Below are 13,517 nucleotides of genomic sequence, written 5' to 3' on the forward strand. Positions count from 1 at the left end.
AGTTGTTGAATTCATTCAATTTCAGGCACATCAGGCATACATGTAGGGTTGCAAGATACCCGGATCTTTCCTGAGATACCTAGATTTTCAAGAATTCCTTGTTGATGGATTTTCTGCTTATTCCCTCCCATTTTCAGGAATCTTCCAAAAGGGATTTCTGGAAAACGTGGGAAATTTGCAAAAGTTACCAGGATTTTGCAACTCTACTTGCAAGTTACATTATACTGCTTTCAAAGTGATATGTAATTCCTATTGGAATCCAGACAGAATTAGGATATCCAACAGTTGGAATTTTGATTCACCTGCAACCCTCATTCATAATGGGGATTAGGAACATTGTGAGGAGACTACTTAAACCATTTAAACTGGAACAACCATTTCAGTAATGGGTGCATAAAATCTAACTAACTGATTGGATTAGTTTAGAAAAATGTATGTTGTTTATCTTTGTGTAGCATAAGATTAATCAATCAATCAATGTACATGTAAAAACGCAGATATTGAAAACAATTATTAAAAAAATCTATGTGCAGTAGAGCATTCTAGGAAATATGATAATGATTATGGTACAAAGGGTACCACCTCAGTGACAAAGCCGTTAGTTTCTTGTCTGTGGCAAAACATGTGTCATTGTACCTTATGGTGGGTACTGAGGGTACACAAAATACATTTGTACCCTTGGAAACAGAAATGTAGCTTCACACCTTACCCCATTTTTGAGAGTGTGATTATTGTACCTTCATATTCAAAATGTTGGTTACAAAAATGTACCATTACTCTCTTTATCTACACATGTGCCCTAAAAGGTACTGGAAGGTACCATGTGAGATCCCTGTGTTTTCCTCTGGTTAGTTTCTAATATGCACAAAAAAAGTTGCAAACATTGGAAATACTATGCTGGTGATTTCTTCTTATTTGACTTTTATTATTATCAATGCTTTCATCCACTGGAGCACAGCACTAGATCTTCAAGGAGATTAAAAAGAGAAATGTGCAGGATTGAGGAGTCAAGAGACACTCCTGTTATAAAATCTATCTCTGAACACTGTCAAAATATGTTTACTGGGGTTTGATTTAGTCCTACAGCACTGGGCAATTCTGGCAGGGTGATTAACTCTCCACAGAGGCATTACAACTTCTTCTGGAGTCAACAAAATTATTCGCCACTACTTAGAATCATAGCTTAGCTATTTTACAAACACAGACAAATTTTTCATACAGTACTTCAAGCACAGTTGCTTTGACTGAAATGGTTACATTTCCTTGGAGACGACTCTCCTGGTCAACCAGTTTCCTCCTCATAGCACTCTCTGCCCACTCATACCTCTCAATCTTCATCCTGAAAAACGTAACATGAATGTTACTTCCCTCCTCTTAATGCTTGAAGCTCTGAGTGCTTTTGTATTGAGTCCCTGATCTATGCTTGGGCTGGCTTAGTGATGATTTATTTTTAAAGACATGGGATTAAATAATATTCAGTATAAAAAGGCAGGTTTCTTGTCTAATTTCCCACAGCCTAACAGTTAAACAAATGTTCAAAGGTTATTTATTGAATCGGTTGAATGATACATACAGATGAAATCGGAAGTTTACATACCCTTAGGTTGGAGTCATTAAAACTCATTGTTCAACCACTCCACAAATTTCTTGTTAAAACCTCTTGTGACAAGGGGGCAGTATATTCATTTTTGGAAAAATAACGTTCCCAAAGTAAACGGGATATTTTGTCAGGACAAGATGCTAGAATATGCATATAATTGACAGCTTAGGATAGAAAACACTCTAAAGTTTCCAAAACAGTAAAAATATTGTCTGTGAGGATAACAGAACCGATATTGCAGGCGAAAGCCTGAGAAAAATCCAATCCGGAAGTGCCTCATGCTTTGAAAGCTCTGCGTTCCAATGCATCCCTATTGAGCAGTGAATGGGCTATCAACCAGATTACTTTTTCTATGTATTTCCCAAGGTGTCTACAGCATTGTGACGTAGTTTTACGCATTTATGTTGAAGAATACCCGTAAGCGGCTACATTGTGTAAGTGGTAACCTGATGGCTCTCAGAGTGATTCTCGAGTAAAATGCAGAGGTAGCCATTTATCCACTCGGTCCTACTGAAAAACCAATTGTCCCGGTGGATATATTATCAAATAGATATTTGAAAAACACCTTGAGGATTGATTATTACCAACGTTTGCCATGTTTCTGGTGATATTATGGAGCTAATTTTGAATATTTTTTGGCCTTTTCTTGACCGCAATTTCCGGTCGATTTCTCAGCCAAACGTGAAGAATAAACGGAGCCATTTCACCTACAAAAATAATATTTTTGGAAAAAAGGAACAGTGGCTATCTAACTGGGAGTCTCGTGAGTGAAAACATCTGAAGCTCATCAAAGATAAACTATTTAATTTGATTGCTTTTCTGATTTTCGTGACCAAGTTACCTGCTGCTAACTGGGCATAATGCTATGCTAGGCTATCGATAAACTTACACAAATGCTTGTCTTGCTTTGGCTGTAAAGCATATTTTGAAAATCTGAGTTGACAGGGTGATTAACAAAAGGCTAACCTGTGTCTCAATATATTTCACGTGATTTTCATGAATAGGAATATTTTCCAGTAATATTTATGTCTGTTGCGTTATGCTAATTAGTGTCAGTCGATGATTACGCTCCTGGGATGGGGTGTCACTAGAGGTTAACAAACTATAGTTTTGGCAAGTCGGTTAGGACATCTACTTTGTGCATGCCACAAGTAATGTTTCCAACAATTGTTTACAGACAGATTATTCTCATAATTCACTGTACCACAATTCCAGTGGGTCAGAAGTTTACATACACTAAGTCGACTGTGCCTTCAAACAGCTTGGAAAATTCCAGAAAACAATGTTATGGCTTTAGAAGCTTATGATAGGCTAATTGACATAATTTGAGTCAATTGGAGGTGTACCTGTGGATGTATTTCAAGGCCTACCTTCAAAATCAGTGCCTCTTTGCTTGACATCATGGGAAAATCAAATGAAATCAGCCAAGACCTCAGAATCTGAAGAAGTTTGGTTCATCCTTGGGAGCAATTTACAAACGCTTGAAGGTACCACGTTCATCTGTACAAACAATAGTACACAAGTATATACACCATGGGAGGACACAGATGTCATACCGCTCAGGAAGGAGACACGTTCTGTCTCCTAGAGATGAACGTACTTTGATGCGAAAAGTGCAAATCAATCCCAGAACAACAGCAAAGGACCTTGTGAAGATGGTGGAGGAAACAAGTACAAAAGTATCTATATCCACAGTAAAATAAGTCCTATATCGACATAACCTAAAAGGCCGCTCAGCAAGGAAGAAGCCACTGCTCCAAAACCGCCATCAAAAAGCCAGAGTGTAGTTTGCAACTGCAAATGGGGACAAAGATTGTACTTTTTGGAGAAATGTCCTCTGGTCTGATGAAGCAAAAATAGAACAGTTTGGCCATAAAGACCATCATTATGTTTGGAGGAAAAAGGGGGATGCTTGCAAGCCGAAGAACCCCATCCCAACCATGAAGCACGGGGGTGGCAGCATCATGTTGTGGGGGTGCTTTGCTGCATGAGGGACTGGTGCACTTCACAAAATAGATGGCATCATGAAGGTGGAAAATTATGTGGATATATTGAAGCAACATCTCAAGACATCAGTCAGGAAGTTAAAGCTTGGTCTTCCAAATGGACAATGACCCCAAGCATACTTCCAAAGTTGTGGAAAAATGGCTTAAGGACAAGAAAGTCAGGGTATTGGAGTGGCCATCACAATGCCCTGACCTCAATCCTATAGAACATTTGTGGGCAGAACTGAAAAAGTGTGTGCGAGCAAGGAGGCCTACAAACCAGACTCAGTTACACCAGTTCTGTCAGGAGGAATGGGCCAAAATTCACCCAACTTATTGTGGGAAGCATGTGGAAGTCTACCCGAAATGTTTGACCCAAGTTAAAGCATTTAAAGGCAATGCTACCAAATACAAATTGAGTGTATGTAAACTTCTGACCCACTGTGAATGTGATGAAAGAAATAAAAGCTGAAATAAATCATTCTCTCTACTATTATTCTGACATTTCACATTCGTAAAATAAAGTGGTGATCCTAACTGACCTAAGACAGGGAAATTTTATCAGGATTAAATGTCAGGAATGATGAAAAACTGAATTTAAATGTACTTGGCTAAGGTGTATGTAAACTTCCGACTTCAACTGTAGATATGAATGGTAAAAATGACCTCGGTAGGTTTTAGCGGGATATGTTAGGGCATAAAGTGCATTAACAAGCCCAATCGAATCAATCTCTGTGAATAATCTAATAGCCTTCTATAATGATTAGCATATTGTAAAACTGAAAGCACGTACTCATTTAATCATGGCAAAGCGACTGGAAATATGGGCGAATACAAACAGTGTAGTTATTCCCTCCGTAAGGCAATCAAATAAGCAAAGTGTCAGTACAGAGACAAAGTGGAGTCGCAATTCAACGGCTCAAACACGAGACTATCGTTCAAACATTTGTGGTCACTTAGAAATGTCCTTGTTTTTGAACGAAAAGCACATTTTTTTGTTTGATCAGAAATACAGTGCAGACATTGTTAGTGTTGTAAATTACTGTTGTAGCTGGAAACGACAGATATTTTATGGAATATTTACATAGGCGCACAGAGGCCCACTATCAGCAACCATCACTCCTGTGTTCCAATGGCACGTGGTGTTAGCTAATCCAAGTTTATCATTTTAAAAGGCTGATTGATCATTAGAAAACCCTTTTGCAATTATTGTTAGCACAGCTGAAAACTATTAAAGAAGCAATAAAACTGGCCTTCTTTAGACAAGTTGAGTATCTGGAGCATCACAATGCTGTGTGCTACTCCCTTCACAGCGCAAACTGTCCCTAACCAGAATAGAAATAGGAGTGGGACTGAGCAAGAGGACAAGTACATTAGAGTGTCTAGTTTGAGAAACAGACGCCTCACAAGTCCTCAACTGGCAGCTTCATTAAATAGTACCCGCAAAACATCAACATCAACAGTGAAGAGGCGACTCTGGGATGCTGGCCTTCTAGGCAGAGTTGCAAAGAAAAAGCCATATCTCAGACTGGCCAATAAAAATAAAATGTTAAGATGGCAAAAGAGCACAGACACTGGACAGAGGAACTTTTTGCGCGCTTTGATGACAATACAGTGCCACCAGAGAGGCCCACTACCAAAGACTGTGGGCTCTCCTCCGTGGCCGATGTGAGTAAAACATTTAAACGTGTAAACCTTCGCAAGGCTGCCGGCCCAGACGGCATCCCTAGCCGCGTCCTCAGAGCATGCGCAGACCAGCTGGCTGGTGTGTTAACGGACATATTCAATTAATCCCTATCCCAGTCTGCTGTCCCCACATGCTTCAAGATGGCCACCATTGTTCCTGTTCCCAAGAAAGCTAAGGTAACTGAACGAAATGACTATCACCCTGTAGCACTCACCTCTGTCATCATGAAGTGTTTTGAGAGACAAGTCAAGGATCATATGGTATCACCTCCACCCTACATGTCACCCTAGACCCCCTTCAATTTGCTTACTGCCCCAATAGGTCCACAGACGATGCAATCGCCATCACACTGCACACTGCTCCATCCCATCTGTACAAGAGGAATACCTACTTAAGAATGCTGTTCATTGACTACAGCTCAGCATTCAACATCATAGTACCCTCCAAACTCATCAATAAGCTTGAGACCCTGGCTCTCGACCCCATTCATTGCAACTGGGTCCTGGACTTCCTGACTTGCCGCCCCCAGGTGGTGAAGGTAGGAAACATGCCCACTCCGCTGATCCTCAACACTGGGGCCCCACAAGGGTGCGTGCTCAGCCTCCTCCTGTACTCCCTGTTCACCCACGACTGCGTTGCCATGTACGCCTCCAACTCAATCATCAAGCTTGCAGACGACACAATATTGGTAGGCTTGATTACCAACAATGACAAGACAGCCTACAGGGAGGAGGTGAGGGCCCTCGGAGTGTGGTGTCAGGAAAATAACTTCTCACTCAATGTCAGCAAAACAAAAGAGATGATCGTGGACTTCGGGAAACTGTAAAGTGAGCACCCCCATTCTCACATCGGCGTGACAGCAGCGGAGAAGGTGGAAAGTTTTAAGTTCTCGGTGTACATATCACCGACCAACTGAAACGGTCCACGCACACAGACAGTGTAGTGAAGAAGGCGCAACAGCGCCTCTTCAACCTCAGGAGGCTGAAAAATGTGGCTTGCCCCCGAAAACCCTCACTAACTTTTACAGGTGCACAATTGAGAGCATTCTGTCGGGCTATATCACCGCCTGGTACGGCAACTGCACCGCCCACAACTGCAGGGCTCTCCAGAGGGTGGTGCTGTCTGCACAAAGCATCACCGGGGGCAAACTACCTATCCTCCAGGACACCTACAGCACCCGAAAAAAAAAGATAATCCAGGACAACAACCACTCGAGCCACGGCCTGTTCACCAAGTTTCCACCCAGAAGGCGAGGTCAGGACAAGTGCATGAAAGCTGGGACAGAGAGATTGAAAAATAGTTTTTATCTCAAAGCCATCAGATTGTTAAACAGTCACCACTAGCACAGAGAGGCGGCTGCCTACCTACAGACTTGATATCATTGGCCACTTTAATAAATGGAACACTAGTCACTTTAATAATGCCACTTTAAGAATGTTTACTTATCTCGTATTACTCATCTCATTAGTGTATCATGTATACTGTATCCTTCAATATCTATTCTTTACTATCTATTGCATCTTAGCTGCTCTGTCACTGCTCTTCCATATATTTTATACTTATATATTCTCATGTCATTCCTTTACTAGATTGTGCGTATTAGGTTTTGTTGTGGAAATTGTTAGATATGAGGTTTTTTGTTGTGGAATTATTAGATATTTCCTGTTAGATACTGCTGCACTGTCGGATCTAGAACCATAAGCCTTTCGCTACACTCACAGTAACATCTGCTAACCATGTGTATTTGACCAATACAATTTGATTTGATATTTGATATTTGCTCCAGAGCAGGAAGAGCAAATAATGGCCATACATGGTCAGCATTTACTCTTTATACTACCTTCTATATGTATTTAGACAGAAGATTACAGTCTGACCAAGTCCGTAGAAGCATCAGTGATTTGATGAGTCATCACCATCTCTGAAACCAAATTTCTAACCGATTGCATGAGTTGATTCTCCCTATTACTAGGGCTACTCAGGGCGTCTAATGAACAGAGTACAGGCATATTTGGAGAGATGGCCTTTCAGATCTATCTCATTTCCTCCAACAAGGTTGGTAGAGAAGTCCAGCAGCGCAAGAGTGTAATGACTGTGGGATCCTTATACCAGAGTGCTAGGAAGACCATTGAATGTACTCGTGTGGCTTTATATAACCAGTCAGTCAGTACCTGAGAGACGGAAATAATGTTCACCTTGTATTCACCTCTCACTGGGTTCATAATTGCAGGAGATAAGCTGTGAGATGGATCTGGAATACATTATGATACACCCGTGGACCATGATTAATGGACCAGTAGGGATGAACAGCGAGTGGCTTCACTCAAGCAGCTCATATGCTAGAAGACAGAGGAGCATGAGGATTCAGCTATCTCTACTACCCCGTCTGCCATCTCAAAAAGTTGAGGGAATAGCATTGGGGGCCATTACGATGTCTAATGGCAATTCCTGGTACAATCATTATTAATGATTCACTTTGTGATAAGATTAATGATCACATGTGTCTCTGGTTGATATTTTTTTTAAATCATCTCTATAGTGATTACATTGCCTGGTGTATTTGTAGTAATTATGATTCACAAGTCAAACTTCCATAGAAATGTATCTCTTCAAACATCCCCCTCTACAACTACTTCTCCTCATACTGCTTCAACCGTGACTGTGGTCATGGCTCAATGCGGTGGGGTACACATGACTGGAACCTTTCAGAATTATTATTATTATTGTTAACAGTGAATTGGCTTCAAGTCATATGTGTGTCTGTCCCTATATATACTGCACTGTATGTGCACTGTATAGCATGTTCAAGTGCCTAAATGTGACTCACTGAAGGTGCAGGTTTGCCTCCCTTTGCAGTGCACAGCAGTGTGAAGTTCTGGGCCTGGTACCGGCTGAATGGAGCTGGACAGTTCTCTGCCGAAACTGAGATGTTGTTTGGAGGTGCTGTGGAAAGAGAAAAGGACAGGTTAGGCAACAACACATGACAGCTAAATACATTGACACTGTGTGCTCAGTATTGTTTGTGTCATAAAGCAGGGCTGCTGGCTAGGGCCCTATGCTGTGTTCAGGATCACCTGAACACAGGGGATCCTGTGGTCCAATGGGGCTGGTTGAAGATGTGGAGCGTAGCTCATGCATATCATACAGTATCAGCAGTCTATCGTCTGGCTGTCTTAGGGGAAACCTACAAGCTTGTCACTGCAAAAGTAAAACATGTGAGCACAACTTCACAGCAGAGTGGAGCAATGGGAGTTAAGCTGAGGAAAAAAGGAACTAGACCCCACATCAAATGAGATGCTTAACATGTGATACATATTACAATATACTGGTGATGCTTTTTTGAATGCAAGTTCCTAAGATAGCAACCTTTCACTGAATGTGTAAATCAATAACAAATCAATCAAGGCTGATATAGAAGTGGATGACCAGGCATGTGAAAAGGGGTTGAGTTGAATAAATGGATGAATCACTATGTAAATTCAGATGGCTGTCACAGTGACAACATCAGTTGAGGAGGATGTCTAAGTCTAAGACATCTGCATTTCCTTGCTACTCTGAATGTTTAATGCTTTCCCAGTTGCTGCATTCTCGTGGGTGGCATTAGATATTCTGTCTGCTATATTATCACATGAAACACTTCCTGTGAATTTCCCTTCATATGGCTGTAAAGGAAGCAGAATGCGGCAGTAGCACTGTTCTGGTCCGTTTGACTTCTCTGAGCCTTTATAGGAAATAGAAACAGTGTGTGAAACCAGGGGAGAGGGTTAAAAGAGAGCCCAGTGGGAGTTCCTCCATGAATCTCTCAATTGATAAGATCCCACATCAGTAGTGCTGGCCTGGGAATAGAGACGTTTCATGTGTCACTTTTACGTCTAAATCCATTTGGGGGTTTCAAACAAAGATGCCAAAGCGATTAATTGATTAAAACAAAGGGGGGAAATGTCTGCTGGACAGAGTGCCTTTCATTTCCACACCTCTTAATTGCTTATTGATGCAGGACATATGGCTGGAAATGAATATTATAGACAACTCCATTAGCTGTCTAACAGAGGCCGGTCTCAAACAGGAGCATGATTAGCTGTTAGAGGCATCACAGGTGCAGATGGCCAGGGCTAACAGTAGAGCCTAACATTAAATGTACAGTAGCCATACATTTATCTAATCAGTTCTCAATTGTTTTTATTCCTCTTTCTGCATTTCACAATTCCTCTTCATCTTCATTCCATTTCCAGATTGAAACCAGAATTTCTACTGCATGGTAGAAAATCTACTGTATGTAAAAACACTTGTAAAATGTGGTAAGCGGAAAAGCCATAGCAGCTAAGTTTTCTAGACATGTGAACAGTGACCAACTAATTTCATATTAAAAAACAATATCCCCTTGTTGTGTAAGAAATCCAGGGCAGAGTAATATTTACACTTTGAAGAGGATGTCAATGTCTTTGACAGCTGAGGTTTGTCAAAAAATAAATAAAACCTGAGCGCAACTGGATAGACCAGCCAGAGAGACCAGGCCTCGATGCCGTTAAACACAAATAATATTGAACATTTCTGCCTTTTCTCTGCCTCACATTCTAGTGCTTTGCACATGCTGCTTAACTTTGTGCCTTTGCATCCCGACTGCTACAGCCTCAGTAGCAATATTTATCACGGCATTAAATACAAAGGCAAAGCGTGTTTGAGAGGACATCTGGGAAGAGAATCAAAAGGACAAAGGCCCTCAAATCCAGGATATTAATCTTATCAACCACCTCATTTGAAAGTGTGTATGGTAAAACTCTGCTCAGAACTTATTGACTACGACAAGGTCAGAGCCTTCAAAGATACAGCCCCTTCTCCTACATCTATCAACTCTAAAGAAATATAACAAAGTGGAAAACTGTTTATTTTCCCTTCTCAGTCAACTCTACAAGAACGGTTTATACCACTAACTGTCCAAGCCCCCCTCTCCCTCCTTCCGCTTCCTCTGCACACCCTCAAGCACCATTACCCTGAAGTCTTTAAAAAAACTGCAAATGGGATTGGAGAGTGTGTGGAGCAGGACCACGTTTAACAGAGCTCCCTGGGGACTGCTCTCCCAGGCCTGCTAATTAAGGGATTTAGTGCTCTGTAGACAGTGTTTGAACAAGGCATACTCCCAACATCCCTTTTTACTCAGCGTGCAGGTCTCAAGTCCACATCTCCAGGGTTCGAGGGAGAAAGGACAAAAGGAGAAGGTCACCGAGGTCATTCTTGGCTCCTTTCCACAGAAAGTAATTTAGTGATAACTATTTAATGGATTTGTACATTTTTTATCATGTGCTAAGGGGTCCCAAAGTAATCAGTCTTAATGTATGCATGGCCTCTCATTTGTTTCAGTCTCCCAAGAAATTGTTAGAGGTGTTGTCCTTTGTGGCTTGCTCATAATCACAGACAAATTACCTTCTTGACAAATGAACCTCCTGTGTAAAATTGGACTCAATAATATCTATAACAGCTCTCTGTCATTGATGGTGATAAGCTACTTATCAGACTGTAGGGCGTTCTGACTCCAAGTGTCCATATGATCTAATTTGAGTAACATACTGTATCTCCTCCCTGTAAGTGGCAATTGGTGCTAAAATGTAACCTTTGTATAAAGTTATTATTGAGGAGTTGGAAACATACATTCATCTTCCAATGAATATTTAAACTGGATATGTGCACATTACTCAGGCTTGTTAATAAATCATGCATTTGTAACCATAGATTTATTGGGTGGCAGGTAGCATAGTGGTTAGCGCATTGGGACAGTAACTGAAAGGTCACTAGGTCAAATCCCCAAGCTGACAAGTTAATTATCTGTTGTTCTACAAGGCAGTTAACCCCACTGTTCTTTGGCAGTCATTGTAAATAAGAATTTGTTCTTTAACTGACTTGCCTGGTTAAATTAAAACATGGTGTATATAATCAAATGAAGCTGGGTGCTTATCCAGAAATGAATATGCACCAGTATATTCAGAGACAAATTATTATGATTATTATTATTCCTGAGTAATTTCTTTCAAGAATTTAGAAAACAGTAATCTCAAGTAAGCAATTAAATACAACAATTCAGAAATAAACCAATGCCCATAGTAAAGGAAACCCCCCACCAAAAAATGCATATCTAAGTGGTACCACTTTCTGCACAATGTTTTTGAAGAGCCCTGATGTGATGGAGGTGGATCTATGTAGGCCACTAGATGATCCTTTGCTGATCATGTAATCATTCGTGATTACTTCAGAACCAGTTCCACCTTGTAGCAACAACAATGGTGAACAATGTACAGGTGCCCACAGATCAAATCATATCAAATAAAATATTATTTGTCACAAGCTCCGAATACAACTGGTGTAGACTTTACCGTGAAATGGAAAGGAGGGGAAGGCTGCCTTAACCAAACATGCTATTTTGTTAGTTCTATTGCTATGTTTGTAACTTGTTTTGTACATAATGTTGCTGCTACTGTCTCTTATGACCAAAAAGAGCTTCTGGACATCCGAACTGGGATTACTCACCTCAAATTAGATGAGGAGTTCTTCTTCAATGAGTTGGATGCAAGGGATATACTACAGACACCCGACCAGGCCCAGATCCCCGTGATTCGCCGGAAAAGGAAATGTAGAATTTGAGGAAAGAGATGAGGTGACGAGTGGCTAATCTGCCCTTGCCTTCCGTTCTGCTAGCTAACGTTCAATTGCTGGAAAATAGATGGGATGAACTGAAAGCACGGATATCCTACATTAAAACTACATAAAAAACGGTATTATCTTATGTTTCACCGAGTCGTGGCTGAACGACGATATTAAGAACATACAGCTGGAGGGTTATACACTCTATCGGCAGGACAGAAGAGCAGCTTCTGGTAAGACACGGAGTGGGGGCCTATGCATATTTGTAAACAATAGCTGGTGCATGATATCTAAGGATGTCTCAAGGTTTTGCTCGCCTGAGGTATAGTATCTCATGATAAGCTGTAGACCACACTATCTACCTAGAGAGTTTTCATCTGTATTTTTCGTAGCTGTCTACATACCACCACAGACCAAGGTTGGCACTAAAGCCACACTCAAACATCCAGAGGTGGCGCTCCTAGTGGCCGGGGACTTTAATGCAGGGAAAATTAAATCAGTTTGACCTAATTTCTATCAGCATGTTATATTTGCAACCAGAGGGAAAAAAATTCTAGACCACGTTCACTCCACACACAGAGGCGCGTACAAAGCTCTCCCTCGCCCTCCATTTGGCAAATCTGAACATAACTCTATCCTCCTGATTCCTGCTTACAAGCAAAAATTAAAGCAGGAAGCACCAGTGACTCGGTCTATAAAAAAAGTGGTCAGATGAAGCAGATGCTAAACTACAGGACTGTTTTGCTAGCACAGACCAGAATATGTTTCTGGATTCTACCAATGTCATTGAGGAGTACACCACATCAGTCACTGGCTTTATCAATAAGTGCATTGAGGACGTAGTCCCCACAGTGACTGTACAAACATATCCCAACCAGAAGCCATGGATTACAGGCAACATCTACACTGAGCTAAATGGTAGAGCTGCCACTTTAAAGGAGTGTGACTCTAACCCGGAAGCTTATAAGAACTCACACTATGCCCTCTGACGAACCATCAAACAGGCAACGCAACAATACAGGACTAAGATCGAATTGTACCATACCAGCTCCAATGCTCGTCGGATGTGGCAGGGCTTGCAAACTATTACAGACTACAATTGGAAGCACAGCCGAGAGCTGCCCAGTGACACAAGCCTACCAGATGGGATGAATAACTGCTATGCATAAAAGCATAATCTGTTCTGGACGACTGTGTGATCATGCTCTCCACAGCCGATGTGAGTAAGACCTTTAAACAGGTCAACATTCACAAGGCCGAAGGGCCAGACAGAATACCAGGACATGTACTCTGAGCATGCGCTGACCAACTGGCATGTGTGGTCACTGACATTTTCAACCTCTTCATGTCTGAGTCTGTAATACTAACATGTTTCAAGCAAGCAATGTGCCTAAATGACTACCGACCCATAGCACTCAGGTTTGTAGCCATGAAACGCTTTCAAAGGCTGGTCATTGCTCACATCAACACCATCATCCCAGAAACCCTAGACCCACTCCAATTTGCATACCAGACAAACAGATCCACAGATGATGCAATCTGTATTGCACTCCACACTGCCCTTTCCTACCTGGACAAAAGGAACACCTACGTGAGAATGCTATTCATTGAC

At 41.4% G+C, this 13,517-nt stretch overlaps 1 protein-coding gene across 2 annotated transcripts in view; it reads right to left on the bottom strand.

Annotated features, from left to right (window-relative positions):
- LOC109891047 (immunoglobulin superfamily member 21) overlaps window positions 1–13,517 on the bottom strand; it is a 266,112-nt gene that overhangs the window by 33,515 nt on the left and 219,080 nt on the right. For both annotated transcript variants that reach the window (XM_020483336.2, XM_020483337.2), the window contains exon 5: window positions 8,100–8,215. In XM_020483336.2, coding sequence (XP_020338925.1) covers window positions 8,100–8,215 — 116 coding nt within the window. The remainder of the gene's footprint in view (window positions 1–8,099; window positions 8,216–13,517) is intronic.

This window comes from Oncorhynchus kisutch, linkage group LG5 (genome assembly GCF_002021735.2).
Source record: "Oncorhynchus kisutch isolate 150728-3 linkage group LG5, Okis_V2, whole genome shotgun sequence".
In the NCBI taxonomy this organism is placed as follows: domain Eukaryota; kingdom Metazoa; phylum Chordata; class Actinopteri; order Salmoniformes; family Salmonidae; genus Oncorhynchus; species Oncorhynchus kisutch.